This window comes from Miniopterus schreibersii (genome assembly GCF_964146895.1).
Source record: "Miniopterus schreibersii genome assembly, chromosome: 15".
Lineage (NCBI taxonomy): Eukaryota > Metazoa > Chordata > Mammalia > Chiroptera > Miniopteridae > Miniopterus > Miniopterus schreibersii.
The window spans coordinates 9,989,519-10,016,345 of NC_138115.1; the positions used below are offsets into that span (position 1 = coordinate 9,989,519).

General features: G+C 50.4%; 1 protein-coding gene across 4 annotated transcripts in view; it reads right to left on the reverse strand.

Moving 5' to 3' along the window:
* The window catches only part of PTPRG (protein tyrosine phosphatase receptor type G), a 640,558-nt gene that overhangs the window by 45,748 nt on the left and 567,983 nt on the right, over window positions 1–26,827 (reverse strand). For 2 of the 4 annotated variants that reach the window (XM_081160464.1, XM_081160463.1), the window contains exons 14-15: window positions 16,157–16,243; window positions 4,901–4,992 (exon numbers count right to left, since the gene is read on the reverse strand). In XM_081160464.1, coding sequence (XP_081016590.1) covers window positions 4,901–4,992; window positions 16,157–16,243 — 179 coding nt within the window. The remainder of the gene's footprint in view (window positions 1–4,900; window positions 4,993–16,156; window positions 16,244–26,827) is intronic. The other 2 variants (XM_081160462.1, XM_081160461.1) reach the window with 1 other exon arrangement.

The following is a 26,827-nucleotide window of genomic DNA, read 5'->3' on the forward strand; positions in this document are numbered from 1 at the left end:
GAAAAGCATTTATAAGAACATTTGTGTTTGACACTATGTACCTTGGAAAAGCCCTTTGTACACGCTCCATAAAGAGGTTAATTTCATAAGCTAAGTTCTGATTTTAAAAAGCTATAAATAACGAAAGTCCAAAGGAATAAGTAATATAATACAGTGCATATGACTGGTAGGTGACATATGTATATAAGGCTTCATTAATAACTGCAGCAAAATTATTCAAGTTTGTTGTTTCAAAACAGTATCCCCAGGTTGGGAACACTAGATTCTTAAAAGTCCTTGTTGCCCAGCCAGACGTGGCTCAGTGGTTGAGCATCAATCTAGGACCCAGGAGATGGAGGTTTGATTCCCGGTCAGGGCACATGCCCGGATTGCGGGCTCGATCCTCAGTAGGGGGCGTGCAGGAGGCAGCCGATCAATGACTCTCTCGTCATTGATGTTTCTGTCTCTCTCTCTCTCTCCCCCCCTATCCTCTGAAATCATAAAAATATATTAAAAAATAAAAAAATTACAGCACATGTAGATTTCAGAATGATGTGGATCTTGCAGCATTTTAGAGAATGGGAAGTGGACGAGGGGACTGACGGCGAGGTTACTGCGTGCGATGTGCTCCATCCTCGCCCGCTGGAAACGGGAAACCAGTGACCCGAACACTCCACCCTCAAAACTGCTGGTGGGAAATGAGAGTCAAAGCCCTTTCAGTCTCCTGCAGAAGCCACAGTTTCACTTATCAGAGGTGGGGGGCTCACTCTTCCCAAACACCATAAGGGAGCAGCCACTGCAATTCACGATTTTCGTGATAAAAGAATCCCTGTCCCTTGTACAGTGACTGGCACGTAACCGCGAAGGCCCTGCCTCGCGCTGGGGCACCTCCAGTGCTGCTGACCCGCCGCCGCCCTGAGTGCAGGCGAGTCCAGGAAAACCGCCTGCGCCGCACGAGACTGTGGGCGCTGCAGAGTCTACATTCCTGTGTCAAAATTAGTAAAGTTGATCAACTTAAAATTCCTTAAAAATACCTGTAAACTGCTGTTTCCAAGGGCTATCAAAAGGTTAGCAAAGCTGTCCTTAACCACTTGCCTATTTTATATTACTTTCCTAAAGGCAGTGCAACTTACTGATTCTCTGTATGCTGTGGGATAGAAAGATCAGAGCTTTTAATTTATGAATTTTAACCACAGCAGAATTACCCAAAAGTTGCTGATGTAGTGTCTAAATTTACTCAACATGGGACATGTTTAGGAATCCTCCCCAAGTCATTTAAGTCACATGGGCCGATTTTGCACCGGGAATGAAGTTTTGGGGGCTGAGTCTCTTCCTTAGGAAGCGAGAGAATGAGCATGACTAGAGAGCAAAGCTAATGCGGGAGATTCTTTGATATGCAGGAAACTTTAACAGAAGAATGATGAACTCCAAGAAGATGAAAGAACTTAATGCAGAAGCAAATCGGTCAGTGCTAGTGAAAGAAAGTAATGATAAAGGACAACTCGGAGAAAACTAGAGAGCAGTCACATTTTGAACTTGAAGACGCCTTGTTTGAATGAAGCACTATCCAATGAAGAGCCTCAAGACTTGAGACATCAGAACGGCCCAAACAGCACGCCAAGAGGTGGCAGGGCCATTTCTAAGCATCTGTGCTTTGAAGTCACACAGAATTACAATGCTTGCTTGGCCACTAATCTGTGTCACCTTAAATAACAACTCTGAGCCTCAGTTTCTTCATCTGTAAAATGGGAATATCAACTGCACCAGTCTCTACAGGACTATAGTGAAAATAAACATAAAGCACGAAGTTGGTAAATGCTCAATAAATATTAGACGGTGATGATGTTTTCTGAAACAGGTTAAATGTAAAGTAAGCTCTAGAAACAGTGTATATTCCACATTCTACAACCCTGGCCCAGGAGCTCTGTTTTACAACAGTTTGGTACCTGAATTTCCAATTTTACAGTGTTGCACACATTTTTAACCAGGACGATGGTTTTTAACCAGTTTCCTGGTAGTTGTCTGTAAATACATTTTCACAGATCAGTTATAAAAATGAGGCATTCCAGTGATAAAATAAGTTGATAAATCGGGGCCTATCAGTGGCCCTATCATTAGGTTTTGAACAAGGATTAGGGTGTAACGGACCCAGTGGGCAGAATGATCACTGTACACGGATTCGATAAGGTCCTGTTCTTCCTAAAAACCGGGACAACCGGATCATTCCCAAGGTAAGTCACTTTAAAGTCATCCCAGGGAGGTCTCCACTGCAAAAAGCTGCACTGAGGGTTTGAACAGAGTGAAAATAACTCGCAAACTTATTAACACTGTAGCGTTCTAATAATTAACTTCCCCACGCAGGGGAGCTGGTGCTGTAACAACTGGAGGAAACCATAGGAACAAAGGGAGTGATGGTTAAAGCGCTTCATCGATTACATTTTACAAACATAACTACTAAATAGAGGGGTAAAGGGGTGTTATTTAAGAGAAGGGATCAAGTTGAAAACTCTTTAAAGAAAGGTCCTGTAGGGACCCGCTTCCCAGTTAGGGCACAGTGAGCTTGCCCAGGCACCTCTTCCTAGAAAGGCCATGCTCTCTGTACACACCCGAGAACACAGACAGGAACGTCGCCTGCTTTCACTAGGCAGGTCCTCCGACACCACACTGCATGACAGCTACAGCGATTTGTTTTTACGAATGTGTAACAACTTGTCGAGGACGCTTCTCCTATGCCCGCTGAGGTTCCTCCAAGTGCGCGGATGCTCACGGGTGGAGGATCTGAGGCTTTTTCTCCCCAGGGCCCTCCGAGAGGGGGGAGGGAGGGAGGGGCGTGTAAAGGGAGGCCTCGGGCCGTATTTTACTTGGTAATGGAACAGGCAGCTGGCAAATGCATCAGAGAAGGTTCGAAAGTGCCTCTGGCCTAAGACGGCTCCTTGGGGGGGTGTGGCAGGGTGGCACAGCCGATGGCATTTCTGAGGGTCCGGGTGGTCTGGAAGGCCAGGGCCCAAGTCCACGAGCCTGCAGGCGGCACAGCCAGTGGGTGCGGCTCCGTTGGGGGCTGTCCTACCCGAGCGCCCCGCGAACTCCCGCTCTCCAGGGCTCCCGCAGTGAACAGCACTAGGGTTTGGGCAGAAGCCTAGAGATGACGCCTGGGCTCACTTTCTGGTTCCAAAGGGCTTTCACACGTCACCTCGGGTGAGTTTCAGCGCTGCCCCACGGGCAGGCCAGGCAGGCATCCCGCTCCCGTTACAGACTCTGAAACCAAAGCTCAGAGAGGTGAAGTCCTCGGCCACAGGTGTCACCGTGGGGCGGGTGAGACCTCAGGTTTTCTAATTCCTAACCCAGTGGGAGCCGAAAGTGAAGACAAAGACAGCACAGGAGTCCCTCACCATTTAACTCTTAAAATGGATTTCAACTGCACAGCCACCGACAGCTGTGTGTCACATGAGCCAGTCCAGGGGAGACAGAGGCTCCCAGGCAATTTGCAGAGGTCAGCAGACGTTCTAGGTGACACAAGCGCATCCGTAGGCTGGACACAGATCCCGCAGATTCCACAAGACCGCTCACCCCCTGTGGTGAAGCCTGATGCTTCCTCCCTCAAGGCAAGAGAGCAGTTCCCCCCACCAGGAATGAAGGGCAGGGGACAGGGTAACACCCGACCTATCCCAACGGCCTGGGGATCGTGCAGTGGCCACAAAATGGTCCATCAAGAAGTTAATCAGAGACTTTCCTGCTCCCCTCTTGTTCCTGGGTGACGAGCTTTAGTGAGAGCAGCTGACTAGGTGGGAGACCATGGCCAATTCCAGTATCTCCTGAGTAAACAGCCACACAAAGGGCCAGGCGAGTCCCCAACAGCAGCTGCACCTAGGGAGGGTTTGCAAACAGTAGAAGCCTTCCTTGTGCTCAAAGAATGGCTGCCCGCCTCTGAGCTTCACAGCTGTGGCCTTTCAGTAGCCTTCAGGAGGTTCTCTGACATCCGCATTCTCTCTGTGAGTTAAAGAAAGCCTACCATGTGCCAGGTAGCGAGGCGCCCACCTGCCTCTATGAAGTGCTCCTTCTAGAGTGGGGACACCACACACAGACAAGTGTGACGGTGACGGGTGTTGTGGAGAGTGAGGCAGACGAGTTCGGGAGCCTCGGCTGTGTGGAGGGGGAGCTATAGTAAAAGGAGGACCTCTGTTTACAGAGGAACAGTTACTGTCCAGAGGGATACAGAAGATACCTAAAGATAGGCACAAGCACACAATGAAACCAGAGAAAGAAGTTCAAGTTGGGCAAAAAAGAAAGGACCCCAAATAACGGTGGGGCCACCTTCAAAACCCACACGCTGACTGTCACAGCTCAGCCACCACCAAACTCCTGAAGGGCCCGGCATTTACCGCTGCGCGCCACCAACCCCACGCCTCGCCCGGCCAAGGGCTCCGTCTTTCTCCTAGAGGGCGAACGGAGTACGTTCCCGACCAAGAACACGTCCCAGACCCCCATGCAAACATCGTAAGAACCAACGCTTTCAACTCTCGCATAAATGGCGTTCAGAGTGAGGAATCACAGGAGAAAACTCCACTTTAAAAATGTATCACCAATTATGACTTTTAAAAAAAATCTAAGCACAACCACCTATCAAAATGAGATGCGGTGCAGGCGGACGGCAAATGCGCAGGCTCCTCCGCTTTCCCGCGGCACCCGCCCCCCGCGCGGCACCCACAGGGCGCTGCGTCCTGGCGTCTGTTCCTCCTGAGGGGTCAGCTGCCGGCGCTCGAGGAGCGCAGCTTTCCTGAGCTCGCCCCGAGTTAAGATCCCCGAAACTGGGCAAGCCTTACAAGGCCACACAAATGATAACTCGTCATGGCTGTCACACAGAGCTGAGGACAAAAGAGGGAAACAATCAGCCCGCTGGAAACGGGAGCCGCGCCTCACTTACCCGGAATAGGAATAATAGGGATACTTTCATTGGGGACCACCCGAGGCGAACTGCTGTCTTCCACATAGAAGTGAGCTGTCTGGAAACATTTTCTGTGTAGGAAAGAGAAACACATGCCAACAGTGAGACCAAAGAAACGCACTTTGTCCGAGCTCATAATTTTCCGGTTCTCCCCTGGCAGATCTTCCCGGCTTTAAACACCACACAGCACCCGGCACCGAGCAACAAAGTAACAAGCTCCAAAGCAGGACAACACTGAGCCCATTGGAAGAGCCCCAGACAGCTGATGAGTATTTATCATCCCCACCTATCCTGATAGTCAAGTGGGGAACCATTAGTAACAAACCACTCAGGTACCTGAAAACTTGGCTCAAACCGAGTCAACTTCCTCCACAAACTGCCAGGGTTCACCCCACAGCATTTCTAAATCTGACATGTTCCAGAGGAGTAACCTGCTATTTGCAACCCCCAGCACCACGCTCAGACCCACACTTCACACCCTCCCAAACGCAGTCATCCAGCAGCACATTGCTGGTGCTTTGCAAAGCCCCCCAAAGCCGCAGACAGCTCCCCAAGGGGGCCAGAGGGCTTAAGGGGGCGAGCACTCAAAACCAGAGGCCCGAGCCAGACGGAACGGGATGAAGGCCAAGCCCTCGAGCGTCACCTGCTGGGCTCGGTGCTGTTCTGTTTTTACCTGTACTTGAGGCAGAGCAGGGAGCAGACACTGGTCATCACAGGACAGGCAGAGCACAGAGAAGCCGCCAGCCGCTCGCTCAGCCTCTGCCTGATGCTGGCCGGCCCGGGCTCTCCAGCACCCACGTCACTGCTCATCGCGGCCCTAATGAGCTGCCGGAAGCACAGGCTGAATATTTAATGAGGCTGCTCAGCGTGAATGGCCATTGTGACCAGAGAAGGGTCCCCGTGCATCTGGCGAGGGCTTCACAATAGCGGGCCCTACTGCTGGGTCTTTCACCCGAGCAGGCGGCTTCCTTCTGGTGCTGTGTCCCTGGGACGCCCGCCCTGGCGTCTCACACCGAGCCCCCTTTATCAACACCACAGCGTGGCTTTCCTGTACTCCAGCCACCGGAGTGAGTCGACTTTCCTCCGGGCTGTCTCTGCCCATCTAGTAAAAAGTGTCCTGGGACGATTCTGCTGGGCCACCATGTTTCTATGAAGCCACAGAAGGGAGCTGGGGGGCTGGAAAAATCAAACGACTGTAAAGCAGAGGTGGGAGGGGGGAGTCTCTGAGCGACACAGGTTACTCCACCTTAGCTGTCACAACCACATGCCTTCAGGAAGAGTCACGTCTCAGTGTGAAGTGGTTCCTGAGTGGGGCCTCTGCTGAGAGGGAAGGAGCTCTGACAGATGGTACAGCGGGCCCTGCTCTGGAACAACCTGGGCTGCAGGTCCATGCCCCACGGGGTCCTGGACGTTCACCGCCCCACGGGGTCCTGGATATTCACCCCCACACACATGGGGTGCTGGAGGCTCACTCCCCCACACAAAGGGTCCTGGACGTTCACCTCCCCCACATGGGGTTCTGGACATTCACCCCCCACATGGGGTCCTGGACATACACCCCACTCTTGGCACAGGTCTCAGAGGACTGCTCTTACAGAGCACTGAACGATAACATTTTTCTATGAATTGCCTGGAATTGTTAATATAAATAATAAATCAAGTTTTCATCACTTATTTAGCTGCCTTTACCTGAATTTGGAAAATTGGTCAGGCTAACTTAAGGTCCAGGATATAAATACACAAAACACTAAGTTTCCGGTGGTGATCTGCTGAATGTGAAAGCATAGAAATCCGCATGAAAAACACACCATGGTTTTGATGATTGAGGGAATATCTTGTTTCTAAACTAGTCATAAAGTTTTGTATTCTTGAGCTCCCCGCCCCCAACTTCCAGAATGTAACATTAGAGTTAAAACACTGCTTATGGACTTCACAAATGAACGAACTTGAATGCCCCAGCATCAGAGCTAAGGAAAGCCTGCTCTTGTGGAGACACTGGGCCATTCAAAAGTACTTATTAACCCAAAGAAATGTTCTACGCCACTGAAAGGAACAGCATCAATTTACCAGGCCATACTTCAACTAACTGGAAAAAAAAAGTCTTCAAAATAGAAGCCTTTAGTGCCAAAAATGACTATGCCTATTAAATTTCTAAAATATAAAGCTGTTAGTAAAAGGAATCATTACTGGCCAAGGAACTGTGGATGTCATGTGACTTGGGAAGGACATCGTGGACTGTACATCTTTCTGCAGAAGAGGATAAGCAGGAGTTCCCCCGGCTCTCGGTTACACGTGGAAACAGACTCCACACTCTCTTTGGAAAAAGGCCGTGTATCAAAGGCAATCACAGTCCTGCGCCCCATGTGCTGTTTGTAATGGCTTTTCCCCGGAGCGGAATGACTGTGGTTGCCCGAGAGGAGCACAGCACTGGGGATGAAGGTCAGAGCGGAGCCCGCTCTCCACAGCTGCACCCCCGTGCCCGGCACACGCCTGCCTCCGGGGACACAGGCCGGGGGGCGGGGCAGCTAACTGCACAACCTCAGGGGGACCGTCTTCCCTTAGAATAAAAGTGTCAACGGACTTGGGAAACGTTCACTCGGCGCCCACTGCACAGCACGGTGTGCAGATAATTCTCTGTAACTGCCCAGAAGCCTTGAAACCACTTCCTTAAGTCTGGGTAAGCATTCAAGTAATTTAGAAAGAATTATCTACATCATACATGATCAATGCACAAAACTAAGAAATATAAATGAACACAAAGAAAAAATCCACTGAAATGATCCCAAATCCTCCTCATAGTGATCATCAGTATTAACACTTTGGGATACACTGTCCCACACTATTCCCTATTTACTATTTCTTGATCACTGACGATGAGGTGCTGGGAGCAGACGGATAAGACAGGCAAGGTTCCTGCCCTCACGGTGCTTAAGTCTGTCTGTCTGTCTCTCTCAAACACACACACAGTTTCAGTCAAGCAGTGGCTATCGACCAGCAGTGCATAACTCTCTGGTTTGGGGAACTTTAAAAATAAAAAGGTGAAGGGATCAAGCGGTATAAACTGGTGGTTACGGAAGAGTCACAGAGATGTGGGAAGCCCAGGGAATGCAGCCAATAATACTGTGATAACTAGTGTGGGGCAGGTGGGTACCTGAAGTAGTGGGGGGACCCCTCTGGACAGTCCATGGTTTTCTAACCACTTTGCTGTGCACCTGAAGCTAATACAGAATAATGTTAAATGTCAACTATAATTTAAAAATTTTGAAAATTAAAAAAATACCCATGCTCTATGAGCCCCACTCCTGGTGATTCTAGAGGTCCAGGGTAGGGAACAGGCCTGTGTATTCTAGAAAATTTCCTCAGATTCTGGCGTGCACTGTGTCTGGTTAAGGACAACTGTCATAAAGGGAAAATGGTTCCTGAGAGTCTCCAGTTCTCACCAAGAAAGCCATTAAAGAAATAAGACAGTCTTGAATGGCAGGCAGGCACCGTAAAAGTGTCCATACAATTTATAGGGCCCATATGGAACAGGAATCTGTGGTTAAGAATTCAAGGATGTTGCCCTGGCCGGTGTGGCTTGGCTGAGCGGATTCCGTGCACCGAGAGGTCACCGGTTCGATTCCTACTCAGGGCACATGCCCGGGCTGCAGGCTTGATCCCCAGTAGGGGGCGTGCAGGAGGCAGCTGATGGATGTTTCTCTCTCATCAGTGTTTCTCTCCCTCTCCCTTCCTCTCTCTAAAAATCAACAAAAACTTATTTTAAAAAAAGAATTCAAGGATGTTAACATAATCACCTCAAAAACAAAGAAAAATGGTACTGCACATACTCTGGTCTTCTGCTCCTCCATTTCCGTTAGGACCTTGGTTATTAGAAACAGGATGGAATTCTCTCAACTGGAGCCAAGTGTCCCACCACCCATATGTAAGAAAAGTCTTAGGTCCCCCCAAAAACCTTACATTTCTCAAATGAAAGCTTTTCCTCCTAAAGCTACCTTTTAAAATACTTTTGCAGACTGCTCTACTTTTCTTCCAGCAAAAGAAATTTTAGTTCCTATAAAGGAATTGGATTTGTCAATATTTACTTCAATATTAGGTAGTTCATGATGTTCTGAATTGCAGGTGTCCTGCCACTTGAACGAATTTGAAAACTAGCGAGTTGGATGGCTTTCTAGACCCAGCCCAAGGAGGAAGGGCTAAAATCGAGTCACATCCGACGTTCGCTCCCACATGCGAGCGAGAGAGACCCCCTGTTCGCATGAGAATCCCCCCGTTCAGACCCAGCGGTGATATGGGCCGGAGTGAAATGAAACGGGGCACGTGAGTGTTGTCCCGAGTTGGTAGCACTTCTCATGTGACTCTCACAGAGCAGGCACCTCCCACACTGAACGCGAGCCCGCTGCTGAAAGGTGCGCGCTGCTCATACAGCCCGGCCCCGGGTGCAAGCGGGGCCCCTGCTGCTCGCCGAGGGGCCGACACAGCGCAGCTCCGCGCCTCACACACGCCCTGAGCGAGACGGAGACGAGCTCTCCGTGCCGGCTCCATTCGCTCTTCCTTCCAAAACCACCTGGGCTCCGTGCTTTCAGATTCCACGACAGGCCTGACCGGGGGCAGGAGGGTCATGTGCCATATCCTCTCGGGCAGCTGATCAATCAGCGTGGACGGTGGCCTGCAGCTCCACACCCATGACCGACGGTCCAGGCCCCGGGGCGCCTGAGGCCTTGAGGGAGGAACGTGGCCTCTGTGGACCAGTCTGGCTTCTACAGACCATGTACACTTTATGCTTGCAGCCGTGACTACTTGGTCTTTGACTGAAATTTCTAAAAGTAATTTTCATTCTTTCAATAGGGAGGTATTTTGGAGAGAGACTTTTCCAAAATAAAAAATTCTGCACTTGAGAAAGCACAGCACATGTCAGAGTACGTCCTTTAGTCGGGATGCAGTAAATAGCGACCCAAATCAGTGAAGCCATCAACAGCTCCGCACTGGGACCCAGCACGTGACAGGCCCTGCTGACTAATGACTGACACACACACACACACCCCGCAGCTGCTGACAGTGCTTTCTAAGTATTAGTAAATATTCAGGCTACAGAGGCTTCCTATTCAAACACAGCAAACAACAAAGACAAGCAGGAAACCTCTCGACTCTGCACCCCCTCCTCACTTCCCTCAGGAATCTGCCACACCCTGCAGGCAGAAGCCTCTGGTGACCAAACTTCTATGCAAAGACTCCTTTCTGCTGCTCCTGTTTTCCAGGTAACTGCTCAGATAACTCTGGTTCGTCCTAACAATATTCTTCCTTCTATCTCTTTCTGCCCCTCCAACAAGAATCTGGGAATAATTTAGGTGGCTGATACTTTTCAAAATCAAAGTGCTGGTCTTGAGCCCAGAAAGACTGAGTATTGGGAATGTCTGGAATTCCACTCAGCACCGCTGTGCATCCAACAGGCTCCTCCAAAGGGGGCGTCCAGTCCTGCACACAGGAGGGGTGTCTGAGGTCTGCAGGCATGTGGGTCAAAGTGGACAGCCCTAGGACGAGCCTGAGATGTCACACAGTCCTCACCCAGGTCCTTGGCTTACGATGGCGACACTGCCCTCGACATCACTATGCTGGGCAGGGGCCAGAGCAGGGTCACAACACAATGTTCAGACTCTGATGAAAGCCCCTGATGACGAAATAACCAAGTGTTGATGATATAAGGATTAGAAACCAAGTCACTGTCTTCAAATTAAGCTCAATGATTTATAATCACATCAGGGTGACAAGGAGTTTGTCAGTGTTGTGCAGCTCAAAATGCTAATTGCAGACGAGGACAGGGCAGTGGGCTGCTGTTGAATATTAATTAAGCAATCTTAACTGATTCATAGACTGCCCTCATTTAGATGTACCATGGCACGCCCGCTAATACTCCCATTTATTCTCATGCCGTCGAGTGCAGAAACCACATTAATACTTACTTTTGTAAACGGATCTGTTGTAGTAAGCCATGTATGAATGAGAGCCGCTTACAAAGATGCTGAAAACGCTCCCACGTCTCCAGGGAAGACGACTGAGTTAGGAAGATGTGGCTTGTTTATTAGGGCAAAATGTTTTGAGAAACTGAAGTGATAAAGACAATAGAAGGAAAAGGCTGTGGGCATTGTTGGGCTTTTTTATTTTTATTTTTATTGATTTTAGAGAGAGGAAAGGAGAAGGAGCGGGAGAGGGAGGGAGGGGGGAGACAGAGAACCATCGGCGAGTTGCCTCCCACTCATGCCCTGCCCGGGGATCAACTCTGCAACCTGGGCAGGTGCCCTGACCTGGAACTGAACCCGCACCTTGTGGTGCGTGGACAACACTCTAACCAACTGAGCCACCCAGCCCGGGCTTGCTGGGCTTGTCAAAGAGGAGAAACTGCTTGAAATGACTCGGGGTCCTGCTTGGACAGGAGCCCAATGTGAGTTCTGAGTTGAGGTTTTTTAAGTGCAGCCACTCACTCGCTGTTAAGTTTCCTTTACTGTCAGTTAAATGACGGTCCACAGAACTCAGTGTGTACTTGCAGTATCTCTATCTTTTTCAGGAAGGAGTCATCTACAAAGAAGAATTCAGAACTGCTCTTCTCATCTGCATATGACCCAAACCATAAAAGGGACATGTGACCTGACAAATATGAACGTGCATTTGGGGACAGTCAAGTGGCATATTTCACATGAGGGCTGTGCTGAAGTCCTGGGACATCTGGTCGTCAGACCTTGGACACATGGGCTCGTCAGACGTGAGGAGATAAAGGGGGAAGGGAGAGTGAGCAAAATCAGGCTGGAGATGGATGTGGCACGAGAGGGCGCAGAGGCCAGACGAGGGGACAACGCTGGGGTGCTGGGGCTCACGGGTAGAGGCATGTCCCATTCCACTCTCCTTACGCCGGGCAGTGAGGCAACCTGACCGCCGGTGAGAACTTTACTGCAGGATACAGACTGCCTGCAATTAGCATCTTAGGAAAGTGGGAGAAAACACATTATGTACACATAAGCGGCCTCAGGCAATATACTTTCTTGCTCAGGAAATCCCTGCGGGCATTTCAGGAATGACTGAAGTACTGGTCATACTTCCCAGGAGGTAAAAGAGCAAAGTCATTTCATGAACCACATTTTGGCCAGACAAGCGCCTGAGCAGGGACGTTCTGATGAGACGGCTGCTTTAAGCAGTGAGCTCCGGACAGCTGCTCCCAGTGCTCCCAGCTGTGACCCAGAAAAGGCGGCTTGTAGGCTGGGCTCTGGGGGGCGGCTCACACTCGGTCAGGACCCTGGAGGGCTCTGAATTTCTGACAGAGGCTAGAAGGCTTCTCCAACTCTAACCCCCCACTTATTGGGGAGGTAAATGGGGACATGATGGTACAAACTCCTAATTTTAGGCAGTTGGTAGGAAATGGAAATTCACATTTTATGTACTGCACGCAAGATTCAGCCTCTATATCTTAAAATGGTCTGGTAAAAAGCCGTTTGGCAACTACTTATTTCATTAACATACTGACTGAAATAAGTCAGTCAGACTTTTGCGTAGTGCTATTTTAAGGAGGGATTACGTGCCTCCTCCGAGCAGCCCCAGATTGTAGTACTTTTTAAATACTTGGGACCATCTGGGGGAAAAAACTTGATGCAGACGTCACACTATTAACCAGGTTATATTCCAAATGATTAAATAATTAATATTAAAATTTGAAACCATAAAAGTATCTAAAAGGAAAAAGTAACCTCAGAATAAAGACTTTCTAATGACAAAGAATCCAGAAAAGAAACTACGGATAAACCTGACTCTATAAAAGCAGCAATGTAAACATAGTTAAAAGGGAAACCACAGACTGCGAAAAAACTTTTGCAGTCCATACTGCTGACAATGGGTCTCTCTCCATGACAGACCAACAACGCAGAGGAATGGACAAAAGACAAGCAATTTACAGCCAAAGAAACGCTAACGACCTGAGCATGAGAGCTGCTCTCCCTCCCTCATCATCAAGAGCGAACACATGACAACTACACCAAGGCACCTTTTACTTCCCACCTGTGAGGTTAGCAAAACACCAAAGTTGGCAACGCGCTGTGCTGGGGAAGCTACAGGGAAAGACAGGCTCCTGCGTCGCTGACAGGGCCACCCTGGTGACCTACCCGGGAGGGCAACGTGGCACCATCCACCCCAAGTAAAGTGCACGTAGCTTGTGATACCACCAATTTCTTGAATTTACCCCACAGAGAGACCTATCTACTTGAAAATGACACATAAGGGTATTCACCAGGGTATTGTTTGCAATAACAAAAGGCTCCCACAACCAAAATGACCACCACGGGGGACTGGTTAAGTAAATCACAACACGTCTGTACAGAGGACCACCACGCTCCTGCAGAAATGAACGCGCGACTACAGGTGCACAGAGAAAAACCGCGTTACGTGAAAGTTTGCGGCAGTGTGTGCGGTATTGTACCGTGTAAAGGAGATCAGGGGAGACGGATTTGTACAGCGTGGGTGAAAGCAGGTTTACAGCTGTTCGTATGTTAAGTAATACAATAACTAATAATAATATAAGAATATACTGTTTCTCATACTCGCAACTGTAAACGTGCTTTGGCCCTGCCCTGTATTTGCACGCATGTGCGCGCACACACACACACACACACACAACGTCTGGAAGAACAGACAGCTCGCAGCAGAAGTCACCTATGTGAGAGGAGGCAGGGAGCAGGGAGGCTGGGTGGGTGATGCGGTGGAGATCTGGGGATATAAATATAATTTAAAACTTTTTCATTTTTGAACTGTGTCAAGTACTACCTATTCAAAAGCTAACTTTTTGGAAAATTAAATACTTGGGTGTGACTTTTATTGTTTTTCTTCTGCACTCTGGGCAGATCATCAGCGCTCACTCCTTGCAGCCCCACCCTCCTGCGGCGGGAGAGGGTTAGGCAGGTGAGGTTGACAAAAGGGGCAGAGGGGTCCTGCCCTTGGGTAACTGCGTGGACTTTGCAACAGCCACTGCAAATGCCTGGAGGGCTGCCAGTCAAGTGGCTTTTGAGGCTCTTCTCTTGGTTCTCTGTCACATTTTGGAGGGAGATGCAGACCTGGAGAGGAAGGGAGGGTGGGAAGAGAGAATGCCTCCCCCTGCACCGTGCCTCCCGCACTCCAGCCCCCCTCAGCGCCCGGCAGGGGGGCGGGGGCTGCCTGTCCTCCTGAAGGCTTTTCGCAGAGCAGTGGAGGGCGAAGCTCCTGGGGTACAGTGGGGGGAGGCGAGGGGCAAGTGCCTGGTGGTTGTCAGCACACAGAATCCTCAGGAGGGTAAGGGCTGTGGCTCCGGAGGAAGAGAGTACAGCAGAGCAGCCAGCATGAGGAAGATCGGAAACTCTGAGGATGGATCGTCTCACCCTGGAGCACGTGGAGAAGGGGAACCACGCAGGACACAGACCGCCTGCTGGTGGCCCAGCTGAGGAACTTCTCAAAGCCTACGCTTCCTCACCTCTCAGTGGGGTCATCTATCCCACACCCAGCATTTTACATATACGACCTCACTTAATCTTCACAACAACCCATGAGAAGGAACTATTATTAGACCCATTTTCTAGATGAGGAAACTGAGGCCCAGAGGGCTTCAGTAAGTTGCTCCAGGTCACAGAGCCAGAAGAACTGCAGCTAGATCCCATGTCTCCCAGTCTGTCTGTCTGTCTGTCTTAGCCACTACATTAAAAAAGTAAATTACGTGATTCACAATTAGGTGGGTCCCATAAACACTTGTAGCTTCCCGAGATGGTTCTTGAGTTCTAGACCCACATGAAACTGAATGTGCTTCCCCCAAGCCTCTGGCTCTCAGAGGTAGGAAAGATGCCAGGGGGACTGAGTGCCCTGTAACAAAATACAGCCCCCCTCAGGACAGAGAATATGTCTATAACAAGCCCACTCCTGCTTTTGGGCCAAGCACATAAATTAGTTAACACAGCCCATGGCTAAGGTATCATTTCCAGAGAGTACTTAGAAATTGGGTGTGTGACTGTCCTTGTGCTGTGCATGAGGCTTTTTTGAGTTACAGTAAAAAACTCATATTTGTAACAGACTAGGCATGAAAGTTAGGCATTGAAGTGATGTCCAAGGTTCTCTCCTAAGATAAGATCTTTGAGTCTAAAGCTATACAGAGGGTTTCTATTTCAGCATTCACCCTCGGAGCTTTGAAAACGGATGAGAAATTGAAGACTTCAATAAGTACAAAGAGGTCATAGAAAGAAGAATGGCATTACCAGCGTCGGTGGCTCCTGCCTTTCCCTGCAAGGCCAAAATTGCACCGTGCAGCTTAAAAGAAGATAGATCAGAGAGTTTCTCATTAACCTTCCATAAGTTTGGTACGATCTCACAGGCAGACATGATTTAGTGCATGGACAGTCAAAATGTCACCAATTATCTGATTCACCTACAGATTTTACATGGAGACAGATCATTCCATGTAAAAATTTTAATATAAATCCTACCAATTGGATCATTGAAAGTAAGTAATAAGGGATTACTCACAATATCAATTAGTAAATTACCTTAACTGGCAATTAAACATTAAAATATTAATTACCATATTAATAGTAAGTGAAGTTTGCCTAGATAAGCCCTACAGAAATCTCATCCAGAGGCTCCGGCGTGGCCACTAGGACTGCACAATCACGACTTCTAAAGGTTTAGTATAAATTTTCCAGGACAGTCATTTTTCCAAGCAGTCAAGCTACCCAAAACATGCGCCTTTATTTTATTTTTATGGGAAAACACACGATATCCCCATTTGCTCGCTTCACTCTTACCTTCCTACTCCTTTCCTAATGTCCCTATAAACTTAGGTTTCTAAAGGGTATTTTTTGCTTGTACAGCTAAATGCATGCATAATGTTTTTTTTTTAACTTCCAAACATGCAAACATCTGAAATTTTGAAAAGAAAATGGATGCAACAGACATACAAACAAACAAAGAACACCCCCATTATGTACTTTAGAAACAAAAAATGCCCCCAAAATGGCAAAATAAAGCAAAGCAAGCACGCACAGCACAAACTTCCACTGGTACCCGCTACCCCCAAGCTGCACTGGCATTTGCAAGTCTGACTCTGGGGCTGGGTGGGTTAGAGACAGGTGAGTCTGAGCATGTGCGGTCTAGAGGACTGTAATCCCCATGGCAACAAAGCAAAAACCCCGCCAGCCAGCCCCAGCAGAGACGCCCCGCCCCCGAAGCCTGACTGCCCCTCACCTGCTCCCCTGCTCTCCTCTCTCCCCAGAAGAAGGCACTTCACGGAAACGTCTGGGAAAGCCCTTCGCCTTTACTTTGTTACACCCTCTAAATGAACAAAACAAACAAAACAAAAAAGACAACAGGTGTAGAAGACAGCGCTTTCAGTTGGCCATCAGTTCCAGCAAACGCCTCCCGCCTCGCAGGCCCCCCTCGCCGGCCGCCTCTGGTACGTTCTCCAAAGAAAGCTGGCACACAGACGTGCTGCTTTTACGAAAGCGTTTTATGCTGAGGTAAGAAACACAAAACGGGAACTGCTCTTAAAGAGCCGTCTGTACACATGTGGAAACCTGTATCATGCAGTGTTAGCAGGTTACAGGGTCGCAGACCCAACAAAGACCCTTCTCACGCGTCCACCTGTCTTTCCACCTCTGACACGCTGTCCTGGCCAACAGGACGGCTGGAAATACCACCGGAATGCACAGAACTGAGCAGGCGTCCAGTGGCACCTTCCGAACCTTCTGCCACGCATTTCTCCGCCTCTGACGTCAGTCCTGTGGCCACGCTTTCCTCCCACTGCTGGGCACTTTCCCGCCTCTCGACATGGACTGTGGGAGGCTGGGAGAGACGGCGAGAGAAGGGCGGCGGGCAGCTGCTGTTGCGTTAGCACGAGTCACCGAGTCTGATATTTAGTCTCCCCTTAAAACTTAACTGCCGCAGCTGAGACTTGGCTCCAGCATTCGAGGGATGCCCCCTTTTGTCACAAGAACAAGGGTTTAATTTTATTTGAACCCCTAAGCACCTGGGCTCTAGGATTTCACACTGACATGACCTGTGATTCCCAAACTCCGCCCACAGAACCCCAAAGACAAACAGGGCTACGTGGAGGGTCTCTTTTGGGGCAGCTCTGATGAATCCCGCACAGAGCTCCGTGTTCGGGGGTGCGATCCCCAAGAACACCGGGGCTCCCTGAAGGACTTGGGGGCTCCTTACTTTAGGAATGAGCATCCTCTAATTCTCAGCGGTTAAGTGTTTCTCCTTCCTTAGCCCAGGCCTTCCTTTATTTTGCTAATTATTAGTCCCCACACTGGGTAAAAGCACTTGGCACAGGAACCGCGTGGGGAGAAATCCTAACCTGGAGCCTGACTGCCGAGCGGGAGCGGGCCAGGGGAGCGGGCCAGGGGAGCGCTGTACCAGGACTTCTTGTCTCCCTCTGTTGAGCACATTGGGGAACTACAACTGTCCCCCACACACGCGAACACGCTCAGTGCGGCTACAAACATTGATCGGAAGGAATCACGAGTGTGTTGGAGTGTTTTTGCAAATTTTCATAAAAACTTGAAATTTGCAGCTTCCTAAAATATTTAGACTTCTTCTCAACCCTTAGCCCTACTCCGAATCCTGCCAGATTCACTGTTGCGGGAATTTTGGAGCGGAGCCGGCATCTCCGCAGTTTTCCCTCACACACAATCACAGGCGCTTAAAACTCCCACCCGTAGACTGACAACACTTTGCAGAGAAGCAAATGCCAGCAAACCAATAACTAATACCTCGAATAATCGAGGGGCTACCAGAGCAAACCCACCACAGACAGAAGGAGTCCTGGGAGAGAGGGCATCTCATTCTAAGAAATCCAAAGGAAGGTGTTGGTTATGGGCACTGAACGAGCATATGCGGAGTCTGCGTTTCCTGAGAAGTGAGCTAGGTTTGAAAACGTGTCCATTCACTTCTTCCTTCCCAGAACCAGTCCGTCTTTTAAATGTCGTGGAATATGTTTAAGTGGCAACCTTTAACAGTGACTCTGTCCCTGCTCTTGTCTAATGACTACACGTTAGCCTGTTCCAAGAGCTGTGACTGGTATCTCAGGGCCAACACGGCAGCAGGGGGCCGGTTACTATAACAACTGACAGTTCTCTTGCATTTTGAAAGGCCCCAGAGTAGCCATTTGGGAAACAGTTATTGAGCAAAAAGTTGTCTGGGATCGGTGGCATCAGCAGCCACTTGCCCAGACCTCCCAGCACATGGCTGCAGGGGAAAGGAGAAAAGGTGCCCACCTCCAGGCACAGCTCGGGAAACCAAGGCTCCCCACCCCCCTGCCTTTCGGCGTCGCAGAGAAAGACGGGCAATCATCTGAAGTCAAACCCTGAGACAAGCCACGTTTTGACATCAGGAGATCCACCTTAGCTCTCCCCACTGGCTCTCTGTCAGGTTTGGAAGAGCTGAACTGTAAAAATCATCCCCAATGATTACAAAATTATTGAAATGCAGCCACAGAAAGAGGGCTCCCAGAAAGAGAGGAGTGTCAGGTCCCTCACCGGTTTTAAAAGAAAAAATGATGCCGGAATACCTGTGGTTCTGTGAATAGTCTGTTTGAGGCAAAGATAAAGGTGATCACACAAAACCACCAAAAACTATGACTGAAAGCTCCGACTGTTCTAGACCTGAGAAAAGCTGCACATGAACCTACCTTCCGTTTCTTATTCCCCCCTCGCAGGAGCGGCTGGGCCTGACCCAGCTCCTCGGCACCGGCAGAAGCCCCTGGGAAGAATCCGACTCCACCTGTCAAAGCGGACTTCACTCTGCATGAAGGGCAGTGTGCGGGCGTTCTCTCCCCGACACTCCTGAGCCCACCGCGACTCTGGGTCAGCTCGGACACAGGTCCCTCTGCCCCGAGCATGTTGCCCTCTGTTCTGTGAAAATCACAGCCGCGCACTCTCTCCTCCAAGCCTTTCCTGGCTCCGTCTCCCCCTCCCCACCTGGAGGTGGGCAGACGCCCTCCCAGAGCAGTCTGATTGCCACCCCCCCCACTGTGACTGGAATTTAACTGCCCACAGAGGGAGGCAGGCAGGGACGGCGGGGAGGGCAGAGATGGCCCACTGTCGACAGGGGCTGCCCTGGAAAAGGGCCACCTCGGTGCACTGCGGCCAGCCCTCCGGTGCCACAGGGACGGGATGCGAGAACAGAGTTGCCAGCTCTCCCAATTTACCACCAGAACCCACACAGCTGGGGTTTTATGTAAAATCCTCCGATTTTTAAAATAATCCAGATTTTTAAAAACAATGTCAATCAAATAAAACAGGCTGGAGGCCACCAGTTTTTGATCTCCATTTGGGATAACCGCGGTTTACCTGCTCGTCTCCCCCGTGAGCTGCCAGCTCCTTGTAGACAGGAAGCCGGTCTCCTCACCGAGGCCCCACTGGCTGCACAAACGGGACGGCTAAGAAACATCTCCGAATGACTGAGCAAAGGGAGGAGTAACCGGGTCAGCGTGGAGGGTCTTAGTCAACCAAACCAAACCAAACCGAACCGAACCGAACCCTGGGTGCGAGTGCCCCCAAAACAGGCCAGGTGTGTGACCCTGGGCACGTCATTTCCCTGCTGGGAAGAAGGCGGTGCAGTCCCGCTGCCTTGGCTCTCACACCCGGCTGTCTGAGTAACGTGACGAGGGCTTTGGATTAATTTTACCCTTGTGGGCCGTTGTGATTAGTGATGTTTCCGCTTTGCCGGCTGTTCACAGTCACCTGCATGGAGAAGTCATTCCTCCTGCACCTGTCTCCTCTGTGGCTTTGCTGGGGGGAGGGGAACACGTGTCTGAACCAAACCCGGTCCCCACCGAGTAAGCTGGAGTGTCAGCTGCTGGAGCAGATGGGTGGAGAGTGAGCCCGGCCGCAGCAGCTCCGAGTGTCACCGCTGCTGCCGTGGGAGCACAGGCGGGAGCCGAGCGCCACCGGGACACTGTGGTCAGTCATTGGGGCACTGTGGTCAGTCATTTGAGAGCGAGCGAGCGAGAGGGGCGCTAGCACATGCCCACACGCGACTTTCACATGCCCCCCTCTGCTCGCTGGAGCCTTCATTATGCTAACACAAGCCCCCCCATATGCAGTCTGCACCCCTTCGTATTTTACTGTCTCCCACTGAACATCCAGGAGAGAAAAAAATGGCACTGTAACAAAACTCACTCGTCTGCGTGAACAGCATTCTTAATGAGGAGACACCAACACACGGCAAAAGAGGGGAGTAAAAGAGGCTCCTTTTTCTATCTGCCTCTGAAGCTAAGCTGGTATCGACTAATTTACTACAGAATTTGCTGATGGTGCGGTCATGTGCTGAGTGGGGACATGCATTTCTCAGTCAGAGCTTCCTCTAGGACCAAACTTTAACAAACCTGCGTCAGACGTTACAGTTCCCACTTAGAGTTTCTACTTTTCTGCGCCCGAGTCTGTGCAGTTAGTTCAGCTCCATCTGAGTCTGAGGGGCACAACTGCTCTATCTTTCCAGAAAGTTCTTTTCTAAGCTAGCATTATGGTCAGTAAGACACCCAATTTGTCCTCAAGGGAACCAGCACTGAACAGCTGGGACTAAGATAGAACAAACAGATCATATTACTTGACATCGAAATCTATTCAGCTTCTAAAACACCCGAACATATAGCTGGTCCTCTGAAGTTTTTTCCCATAAACGTTGGCAATTCCAAACCACAGGATCCTTGGACACACAAGTGCTACAGAAGCTGGCTGTGGGAGGAAGTAAATGCTCCCGGGCATGCCGCTCCTCATCCGGGCAAAACAATGCCAGGGTTAAGACAGTGGGCTACGCGGGCAAATTGGCTGGCTTCAAATCCAGGATCCACCAAACACGAACCCTCCGGCTTGGGCATGTCACCAAGCCCCCGTTTTCGGATCTGCCAAATGGAGGTTATAACTCCTAGGATCTGAATGCTGATCAGGTGGGAATGCAGTGTGCTCAGCACATGTCTGGTAAGACAGATACTCAATAACAGAGTCTTGGCTAGTAGGCCTCCAGACATATAAAATCTCAGGGGTGAGACTCTGCTGATCAGAGAGGACTACGTTCAAAGCTTTCCTCAAGACTACAAATAAAAACCCACCCAAGTTAAAAATGTCTTCGCAGTACTCACAGTTTTAAGCGGACGCTCCTGTCTCGCTCACAGTCGCCGAGCTGTCCTCCGGAACAAGTCAGTAAGTAAACAAGCTGCGTGTCCTACCACGCGGACTGGACACCCTGCCCACAGCACTTCTCCCAGCATCTACCGCAAACCGTGCGAATCAAAAGGAAGCCTTCCCCAAAACGTCCCCTTGCGCACGGCTGTCACTGTGCTAGTCCAGTCATCTCAGGAACACCAGCACATTAGTGCGCAAAGCAGCTCGTCCTGCGTATGGCAGGGGAGCCAGGCTCTGGGAATGTACTTCCCAGGGCAGTCATTCAAAGGTGTGTTTTTTTACCATCTTGAGTCGCATGGCCAAAAGGACACACTGCCACAACTATGAAATTGGTTTCTTCTCCCTCATTTCAGTGTAACTACTATAGCTCTGAACCACCGCAGGGCTGACAAGGAATGCGATCGGTGAAAGGCAGACACAAGGTGTGATCTACAAAAGCAGGCAAGCTCTCACTGTTAGCTGATTTTCATTAATTTTATCTTCACTAGCTGCCCCACAACCCCCAACACTCTGCATGCATTTCTTCCTAGCAACTTCTGCACTGTTGTGGGCTCGGTTCCTATGTCTCTTTCAGACACCCCTGCGAGGAGCATCGAGAGAGAGCTACAGCATCCTCCCCGCAACACCTCGGCTAGCAATATTTTAAAATAAACTTCTCCCACGAACCCATGCTGCTGCCTGTAAAAACACTGCTCAAGTCGTCCCTCATGGGCCTCTGTATATCTTTCAGTTGACAAAAAAATCCGAGGTCTCTACCTGTTCTGGCCAAATGTGAAAAAAACGAGACTAAAAATGGACCATCTTCCAAAGGTGTCCCTCTCAGGAACATACTCGACCAAATGACACCAGTGGGTCTGGATATTTCAGGAGACTCTGGCAGTGGCTGCAGAATTCCCGTGTGCTTCCGTCTTACCCTGTGTCCTTAGGGCTGTGTGACCGGCTCTGGCCCATGGGGAGCGAGTGGAACTGAAGGATTCCACTTCTGTGCCATGAAAGTAACAGCTGGGTGCCTCCTGCTGCAGCAACTCGGAAGACACGTGCTCCAGAAAGCCACACGTGGAGGACGGCTGCCCGACCCCATCAGACTTCCCGTGGGTGACGAATAAACTCCGAGTTGTGAGGCCACTGGGGCACTGGGGTGTGTCTGCCGCAGCAGCTAATGAAGCTTATAGTCAGCCCCAAGTCCATGAAGCTGCCCACTGGGCTTCAAAGTTGTCTCGGGAGGGAGGTGAGGGCGGGGGCAGGTCACGTCTTCAGCCTAATGACTGAGGGATGTGCTCCTCTGGATCTCTCTTCAGGCCCACTGGGAGCATCACCCAAAACAATGTCACTAACTTTCCTTTTTTGGCCCAAAGTGCTTCTGCTCAGTTGGTTCACCTACATTTATATTATATTTAGCTCCAAACAAATAACTTTTAACTATTTATAGGATAATACTTTGCACAGCTTAGATCATTCAAAAGAATGAACTCTAGAAAAAAATTTCAAAAGTTACTTCCAAGCCAGCGTTTTAAGCAGTGGAGATTGGGTACAGCTTACGACCTGACTACATTTAAGGGACACATTCATTTAGAGCCACGCCTCGGATTTTCCTTTATTAAAGACTTTCTAGCCACACGAGAATTACATTTATAATTTTCTCTGCAGTCAGGGATAATACCACACCTACCAATGCAGGCCAAGCACTGGGGTGAGCATTTCCCAAAGCTCAGGCATAACCGCACGTGAACCCAAAGGTGCACTTAACTCCATTCTGCGGGTGAGAGCTGCAGGTGACGGAGGCGCCTTGTCTAAGGCGCTGTTTCCCAACTGGGTTTTCCATTGGCACCTCTTCAAGGGGCTCTCATAGACATTTTTTCCCCCCTAACTGCCACCTCCCGGTGAAATTTTAGTGCCAGTCACAAACTCGACATCTGTGTGTATCTGTGCTTTATACACAGAAAGAGTTTTTCACCTCCCAGGAGCCCATTTTGCCCTCTGGGGATGACTGCGTCCTGTTAACACGTGTTCTAAGGTGACCAAGGTAGTAAGCGAGCGGGGAGCTGGGCTCCGGACCCAGGCTGTCCGACCCTGGTCCGTGGGCCTCCTTCACACACACAGTTCTCCTTGTCTTGCCCTCCAGCAGCCTTGGCTCCTTCAATGCCTTTTCACTGTCCTACGGATAAGCCCATATCCCTGCAGGTGGCATCTGTGGCCTTCAGGACCCAGCACCTGCTGTCCTCAGACTTGCTCCTGTGACACTACCCCACATATACTTGCTCACACTAGGCCAGGCTCTCCCTCTCCAGACCCTGCCTCCACGTCCCCCGCACTGGCTCCTGGGCCTCAGGACCCTCCAGGGAGCTTTCCTGGGCCCTGTACGCGGTCACAGCAACCTGGACTTTCTCCTTTCAAACCCGCTCCACAGCCTAGCGTATCGACTCCGCTGTCTCTGCCACCGGACTGAGGGCTTGAAGGAAAGACCCTCACCCCGAGTCACCGGCCTAGCACGGTGGTGGCAGGTGCCCCTAAGCACCAGGTGAGCAGTAGGATCGGCAGGGGGTCCGACGCCCATGCGGCAGGAGAAACAGCTTTTATACAACAGAACAGTTCAGACTGCTCCCTGCACTCTGACCTGCAGTTGGGATGGGACTGCGAGCGACCCCCGCTTTTCCAGTCCACAGCCCACGCAGGACACCAGCGTCCTAGCAGGGACCTGAGGCTGGCCGCGCTGGGCTCGCAGGCCCCTCGTTTCTTTCCCACTGTTCATGCGTGCATTTCCCTGCTAGCCAAGTGGGACTTTCATTTCCTAGTGGAAATCCCTTCCCTCCAGATCCAATGTGCCAGCCGATTTTAGAGGGGACAGAACCATGTCTGCCTGCCTAGTACCTCTTTCCGGGCCTTGGTGGTCCCTTTGGGAAACCACCCCTTATCCAGCTTCAGCGCATGTGGTGCTGACGGCAGTGACCTTGACATTAACTGGAACATTTGGAGATGAATTCCCTTTCTACTGGGATGGGGGCACCAGGTGGGAACAGCGGGCCTGCCTGGCAGAGCAGACCACACAGAAAGCAGGTCCCAGAGGCTGAGACAGAAAACAGAGACGGCCAGAGTCCTGCTGCCCTGGCGCCAGCTTCTGAGTCCATCTGTGCCTGAGGCTCCTGAACTTTTTAATTCCATGAATCACACTTTTTTTCCTTCTTGGGGTTATGACAGTTTTAAATAGATGTTTGTTAATTGCAACAGAAATGGGACCAACACAGGATGAGAACTCTGCATACTGCTTAGCTCACAGTTGGCATCCAACAAATGTTAGTGCCCTCCCTTCCCTGCGCTGGTCAAAGCAAGCAGGTGAACATGACCGTCAGGCACCGGCCCACGCGCCCACGATCCCCACTCCGCTGACTTTGCTGAACACCAGTCACGCTCAGCCTTCACAGTATGTAGGTGTGAGGCCTACATCCTGATAATTAAATAAGCTTTGTGTTCTAGAGCGAGGATGCCCTGTGTCAAGACCAGGTCCACCACCTCCTGCAGTACCCTGGGCAAGTCACTTAACCTTCTGCTCCCTTACCTGAAAATGGGGACAGCAAGAGCCCCTACCACACAGATCTGTGTAACAATCACATGAGATGGTGCCACCCCAATGCTTGGCACGGGGCCTGGTACTAAACGAGAGCTCGGAGGACACTCACGAGCACTAACACCATCGTACCAGGGGAGCTAGTGGAGAAACAACTTGAGAAATCAGGTTTCGTTTTCTACTATTTCACGAACCATGAAACTGCAGTGTCGACAACCCTGTGCGAACACCCTCAGAAACCAGAGTAGTAGCCGCAAAGGGCCAGCCTGTAGGAACGGCCACCACAGCGAGCTGGTTTCAACCCCCGGGCGCCAGGCCAGGCGGCTTGGATCGGCCTCAGCGCCCTGCTTCCGTCACATCTGTCCACCTGCCACCCGCTCTCGCGGGGCCTCCAGTGGAGAAGAGACGCCCTGTCGTCGCCGCTTCAAACCTGCTCCGCCAAAGGGAAGCACACGTCTCTTCTGCATTTACCAGTTTTGTCTGTGAGCTCCCGATGCTTCCTTCTTTCACATGAATGAAAAGAAAAAGGCCGGACAGAAGAAAGGTCCCTGGCCCCGCGAGGCTGCTCCCATGCTCGGCCAGCGCTCGGCGCTGGGGCACATTCTCCACTCGCCTTGCGTGCGCCTTAGGGACCAGGCAGGCTCCAGGCCGAGTGTACTGGATGATGTTTAAAGCTCTGGCTACTTGAAATCAAGCTCCGAATATACATATCTATACGGAACAAAGTACAAAGAGTTGTATTCTTCTCGTTAGAAAATGACGTCTTGAATGGAAGCTCCTGAAGCTCTCTTTAGTGCATTTCACAGCCCCTTCCTATGAGCAGTCTGCAGTCAGCATGCACGCTCAGGCCAGCCTGGTCTGCTCGCCTGCTCCGCCAGAGATCTGTTCTGGGGCAGGCAGGGGACCAAGGTGTGTCCATCAGGAACAAACCTGAGGTTTTTGCCAGAACTGCTTGGAACATGAACTTTTTAACACTGAGGCTGCTAAACTAGGGTCACCCAGCCTGTGGCAGCTGTGGCACCTTGGCTCCTGCCTGGGGGTCTGAGACTAAAACCACACAGCACTGAGCAGAGCAGAGAGCTGCTCGTGCAGACCTTTTCTCTGCTTCCACGTGCTCAGTTAAACCCACATAGCAGCCTCCGTTTACCAATGGGCTCCAAATACTTGTCTATAAACCACTTTGTTTGGAGAAGGGATTACAGAGGTGAGTCTAGCGATCCCAGGCTCACCCAGAAACACAATGCAACTCATAATCTGGCTGCTCTGTAGCATTAACAGTGTTACGGTTACTGTTAGATGCCTGGGGAAGCCCGAGATGACCCTTCCTGTTCCTGGTCCTGTTCCCTTGTTCTATCTGAAAGCAGACCAGAGCACCTACGATCAATCTGTCAGCAGCTTCTGTTGATCTTCAGTCAATTCCCATCACCGGCACTGCTACCCCCATCTAAGCACCATCACTTCCTTCTTGGACTAGTTTAGTAGTCTCCTAACTGGTCTCTCCACTTCTGCCCCTGGTCCAACTCAGTCTCTTTGCAACCCAGCAGCCAAGTAATCATGAAGTCAGATCACAACACTCTGTGTACCAAACCCTACTTATCTTAGAGTAAAAGGCAATGTGTTTACAATGGCCCACAAGGCTATACTTGACCCAGCTCCCCTCCACCTTGTTTCTTCCTGACACCCTCCCCTACCACTCTCCCCATACTCACATGCTCCAGCCACACTGATCCGCTGCTATTCCTCGAACATGCCAGGCATGCTCCTGCCTCAGGGCCTTTGCACCTGCTGTTTCCGCTGCTTGCAACTCGTCCCAGGTGGAACACATTTCCCTTCTCCTCTAGGTCTCTGCTCAAATATCGCTTGCCAGTTAGGCCTTCCTTAACCACTCTGAACACTCATCCCTAGGCCCTAGCATGCCCCTCCCTTTTCAGATTTCATTTTCTCCATTACACACTTAACACCATCTTGGGTATTATATATTTTACTTACTAGCTTTGTTTACTGCCTGTCTCCCTCACTAAAATGTAAGCTCCATGAGAGCAGGGATTTTTGTCTAGTTTGCTTAATTTTATATCACCAGGGCCCAGAAGAGTGTCTGGCCCATAGCAGGGGCTCAAAATGGACTGAATGAACAGAAAGCAGGGAGGGATGGAAATAAGACCTGTTCCT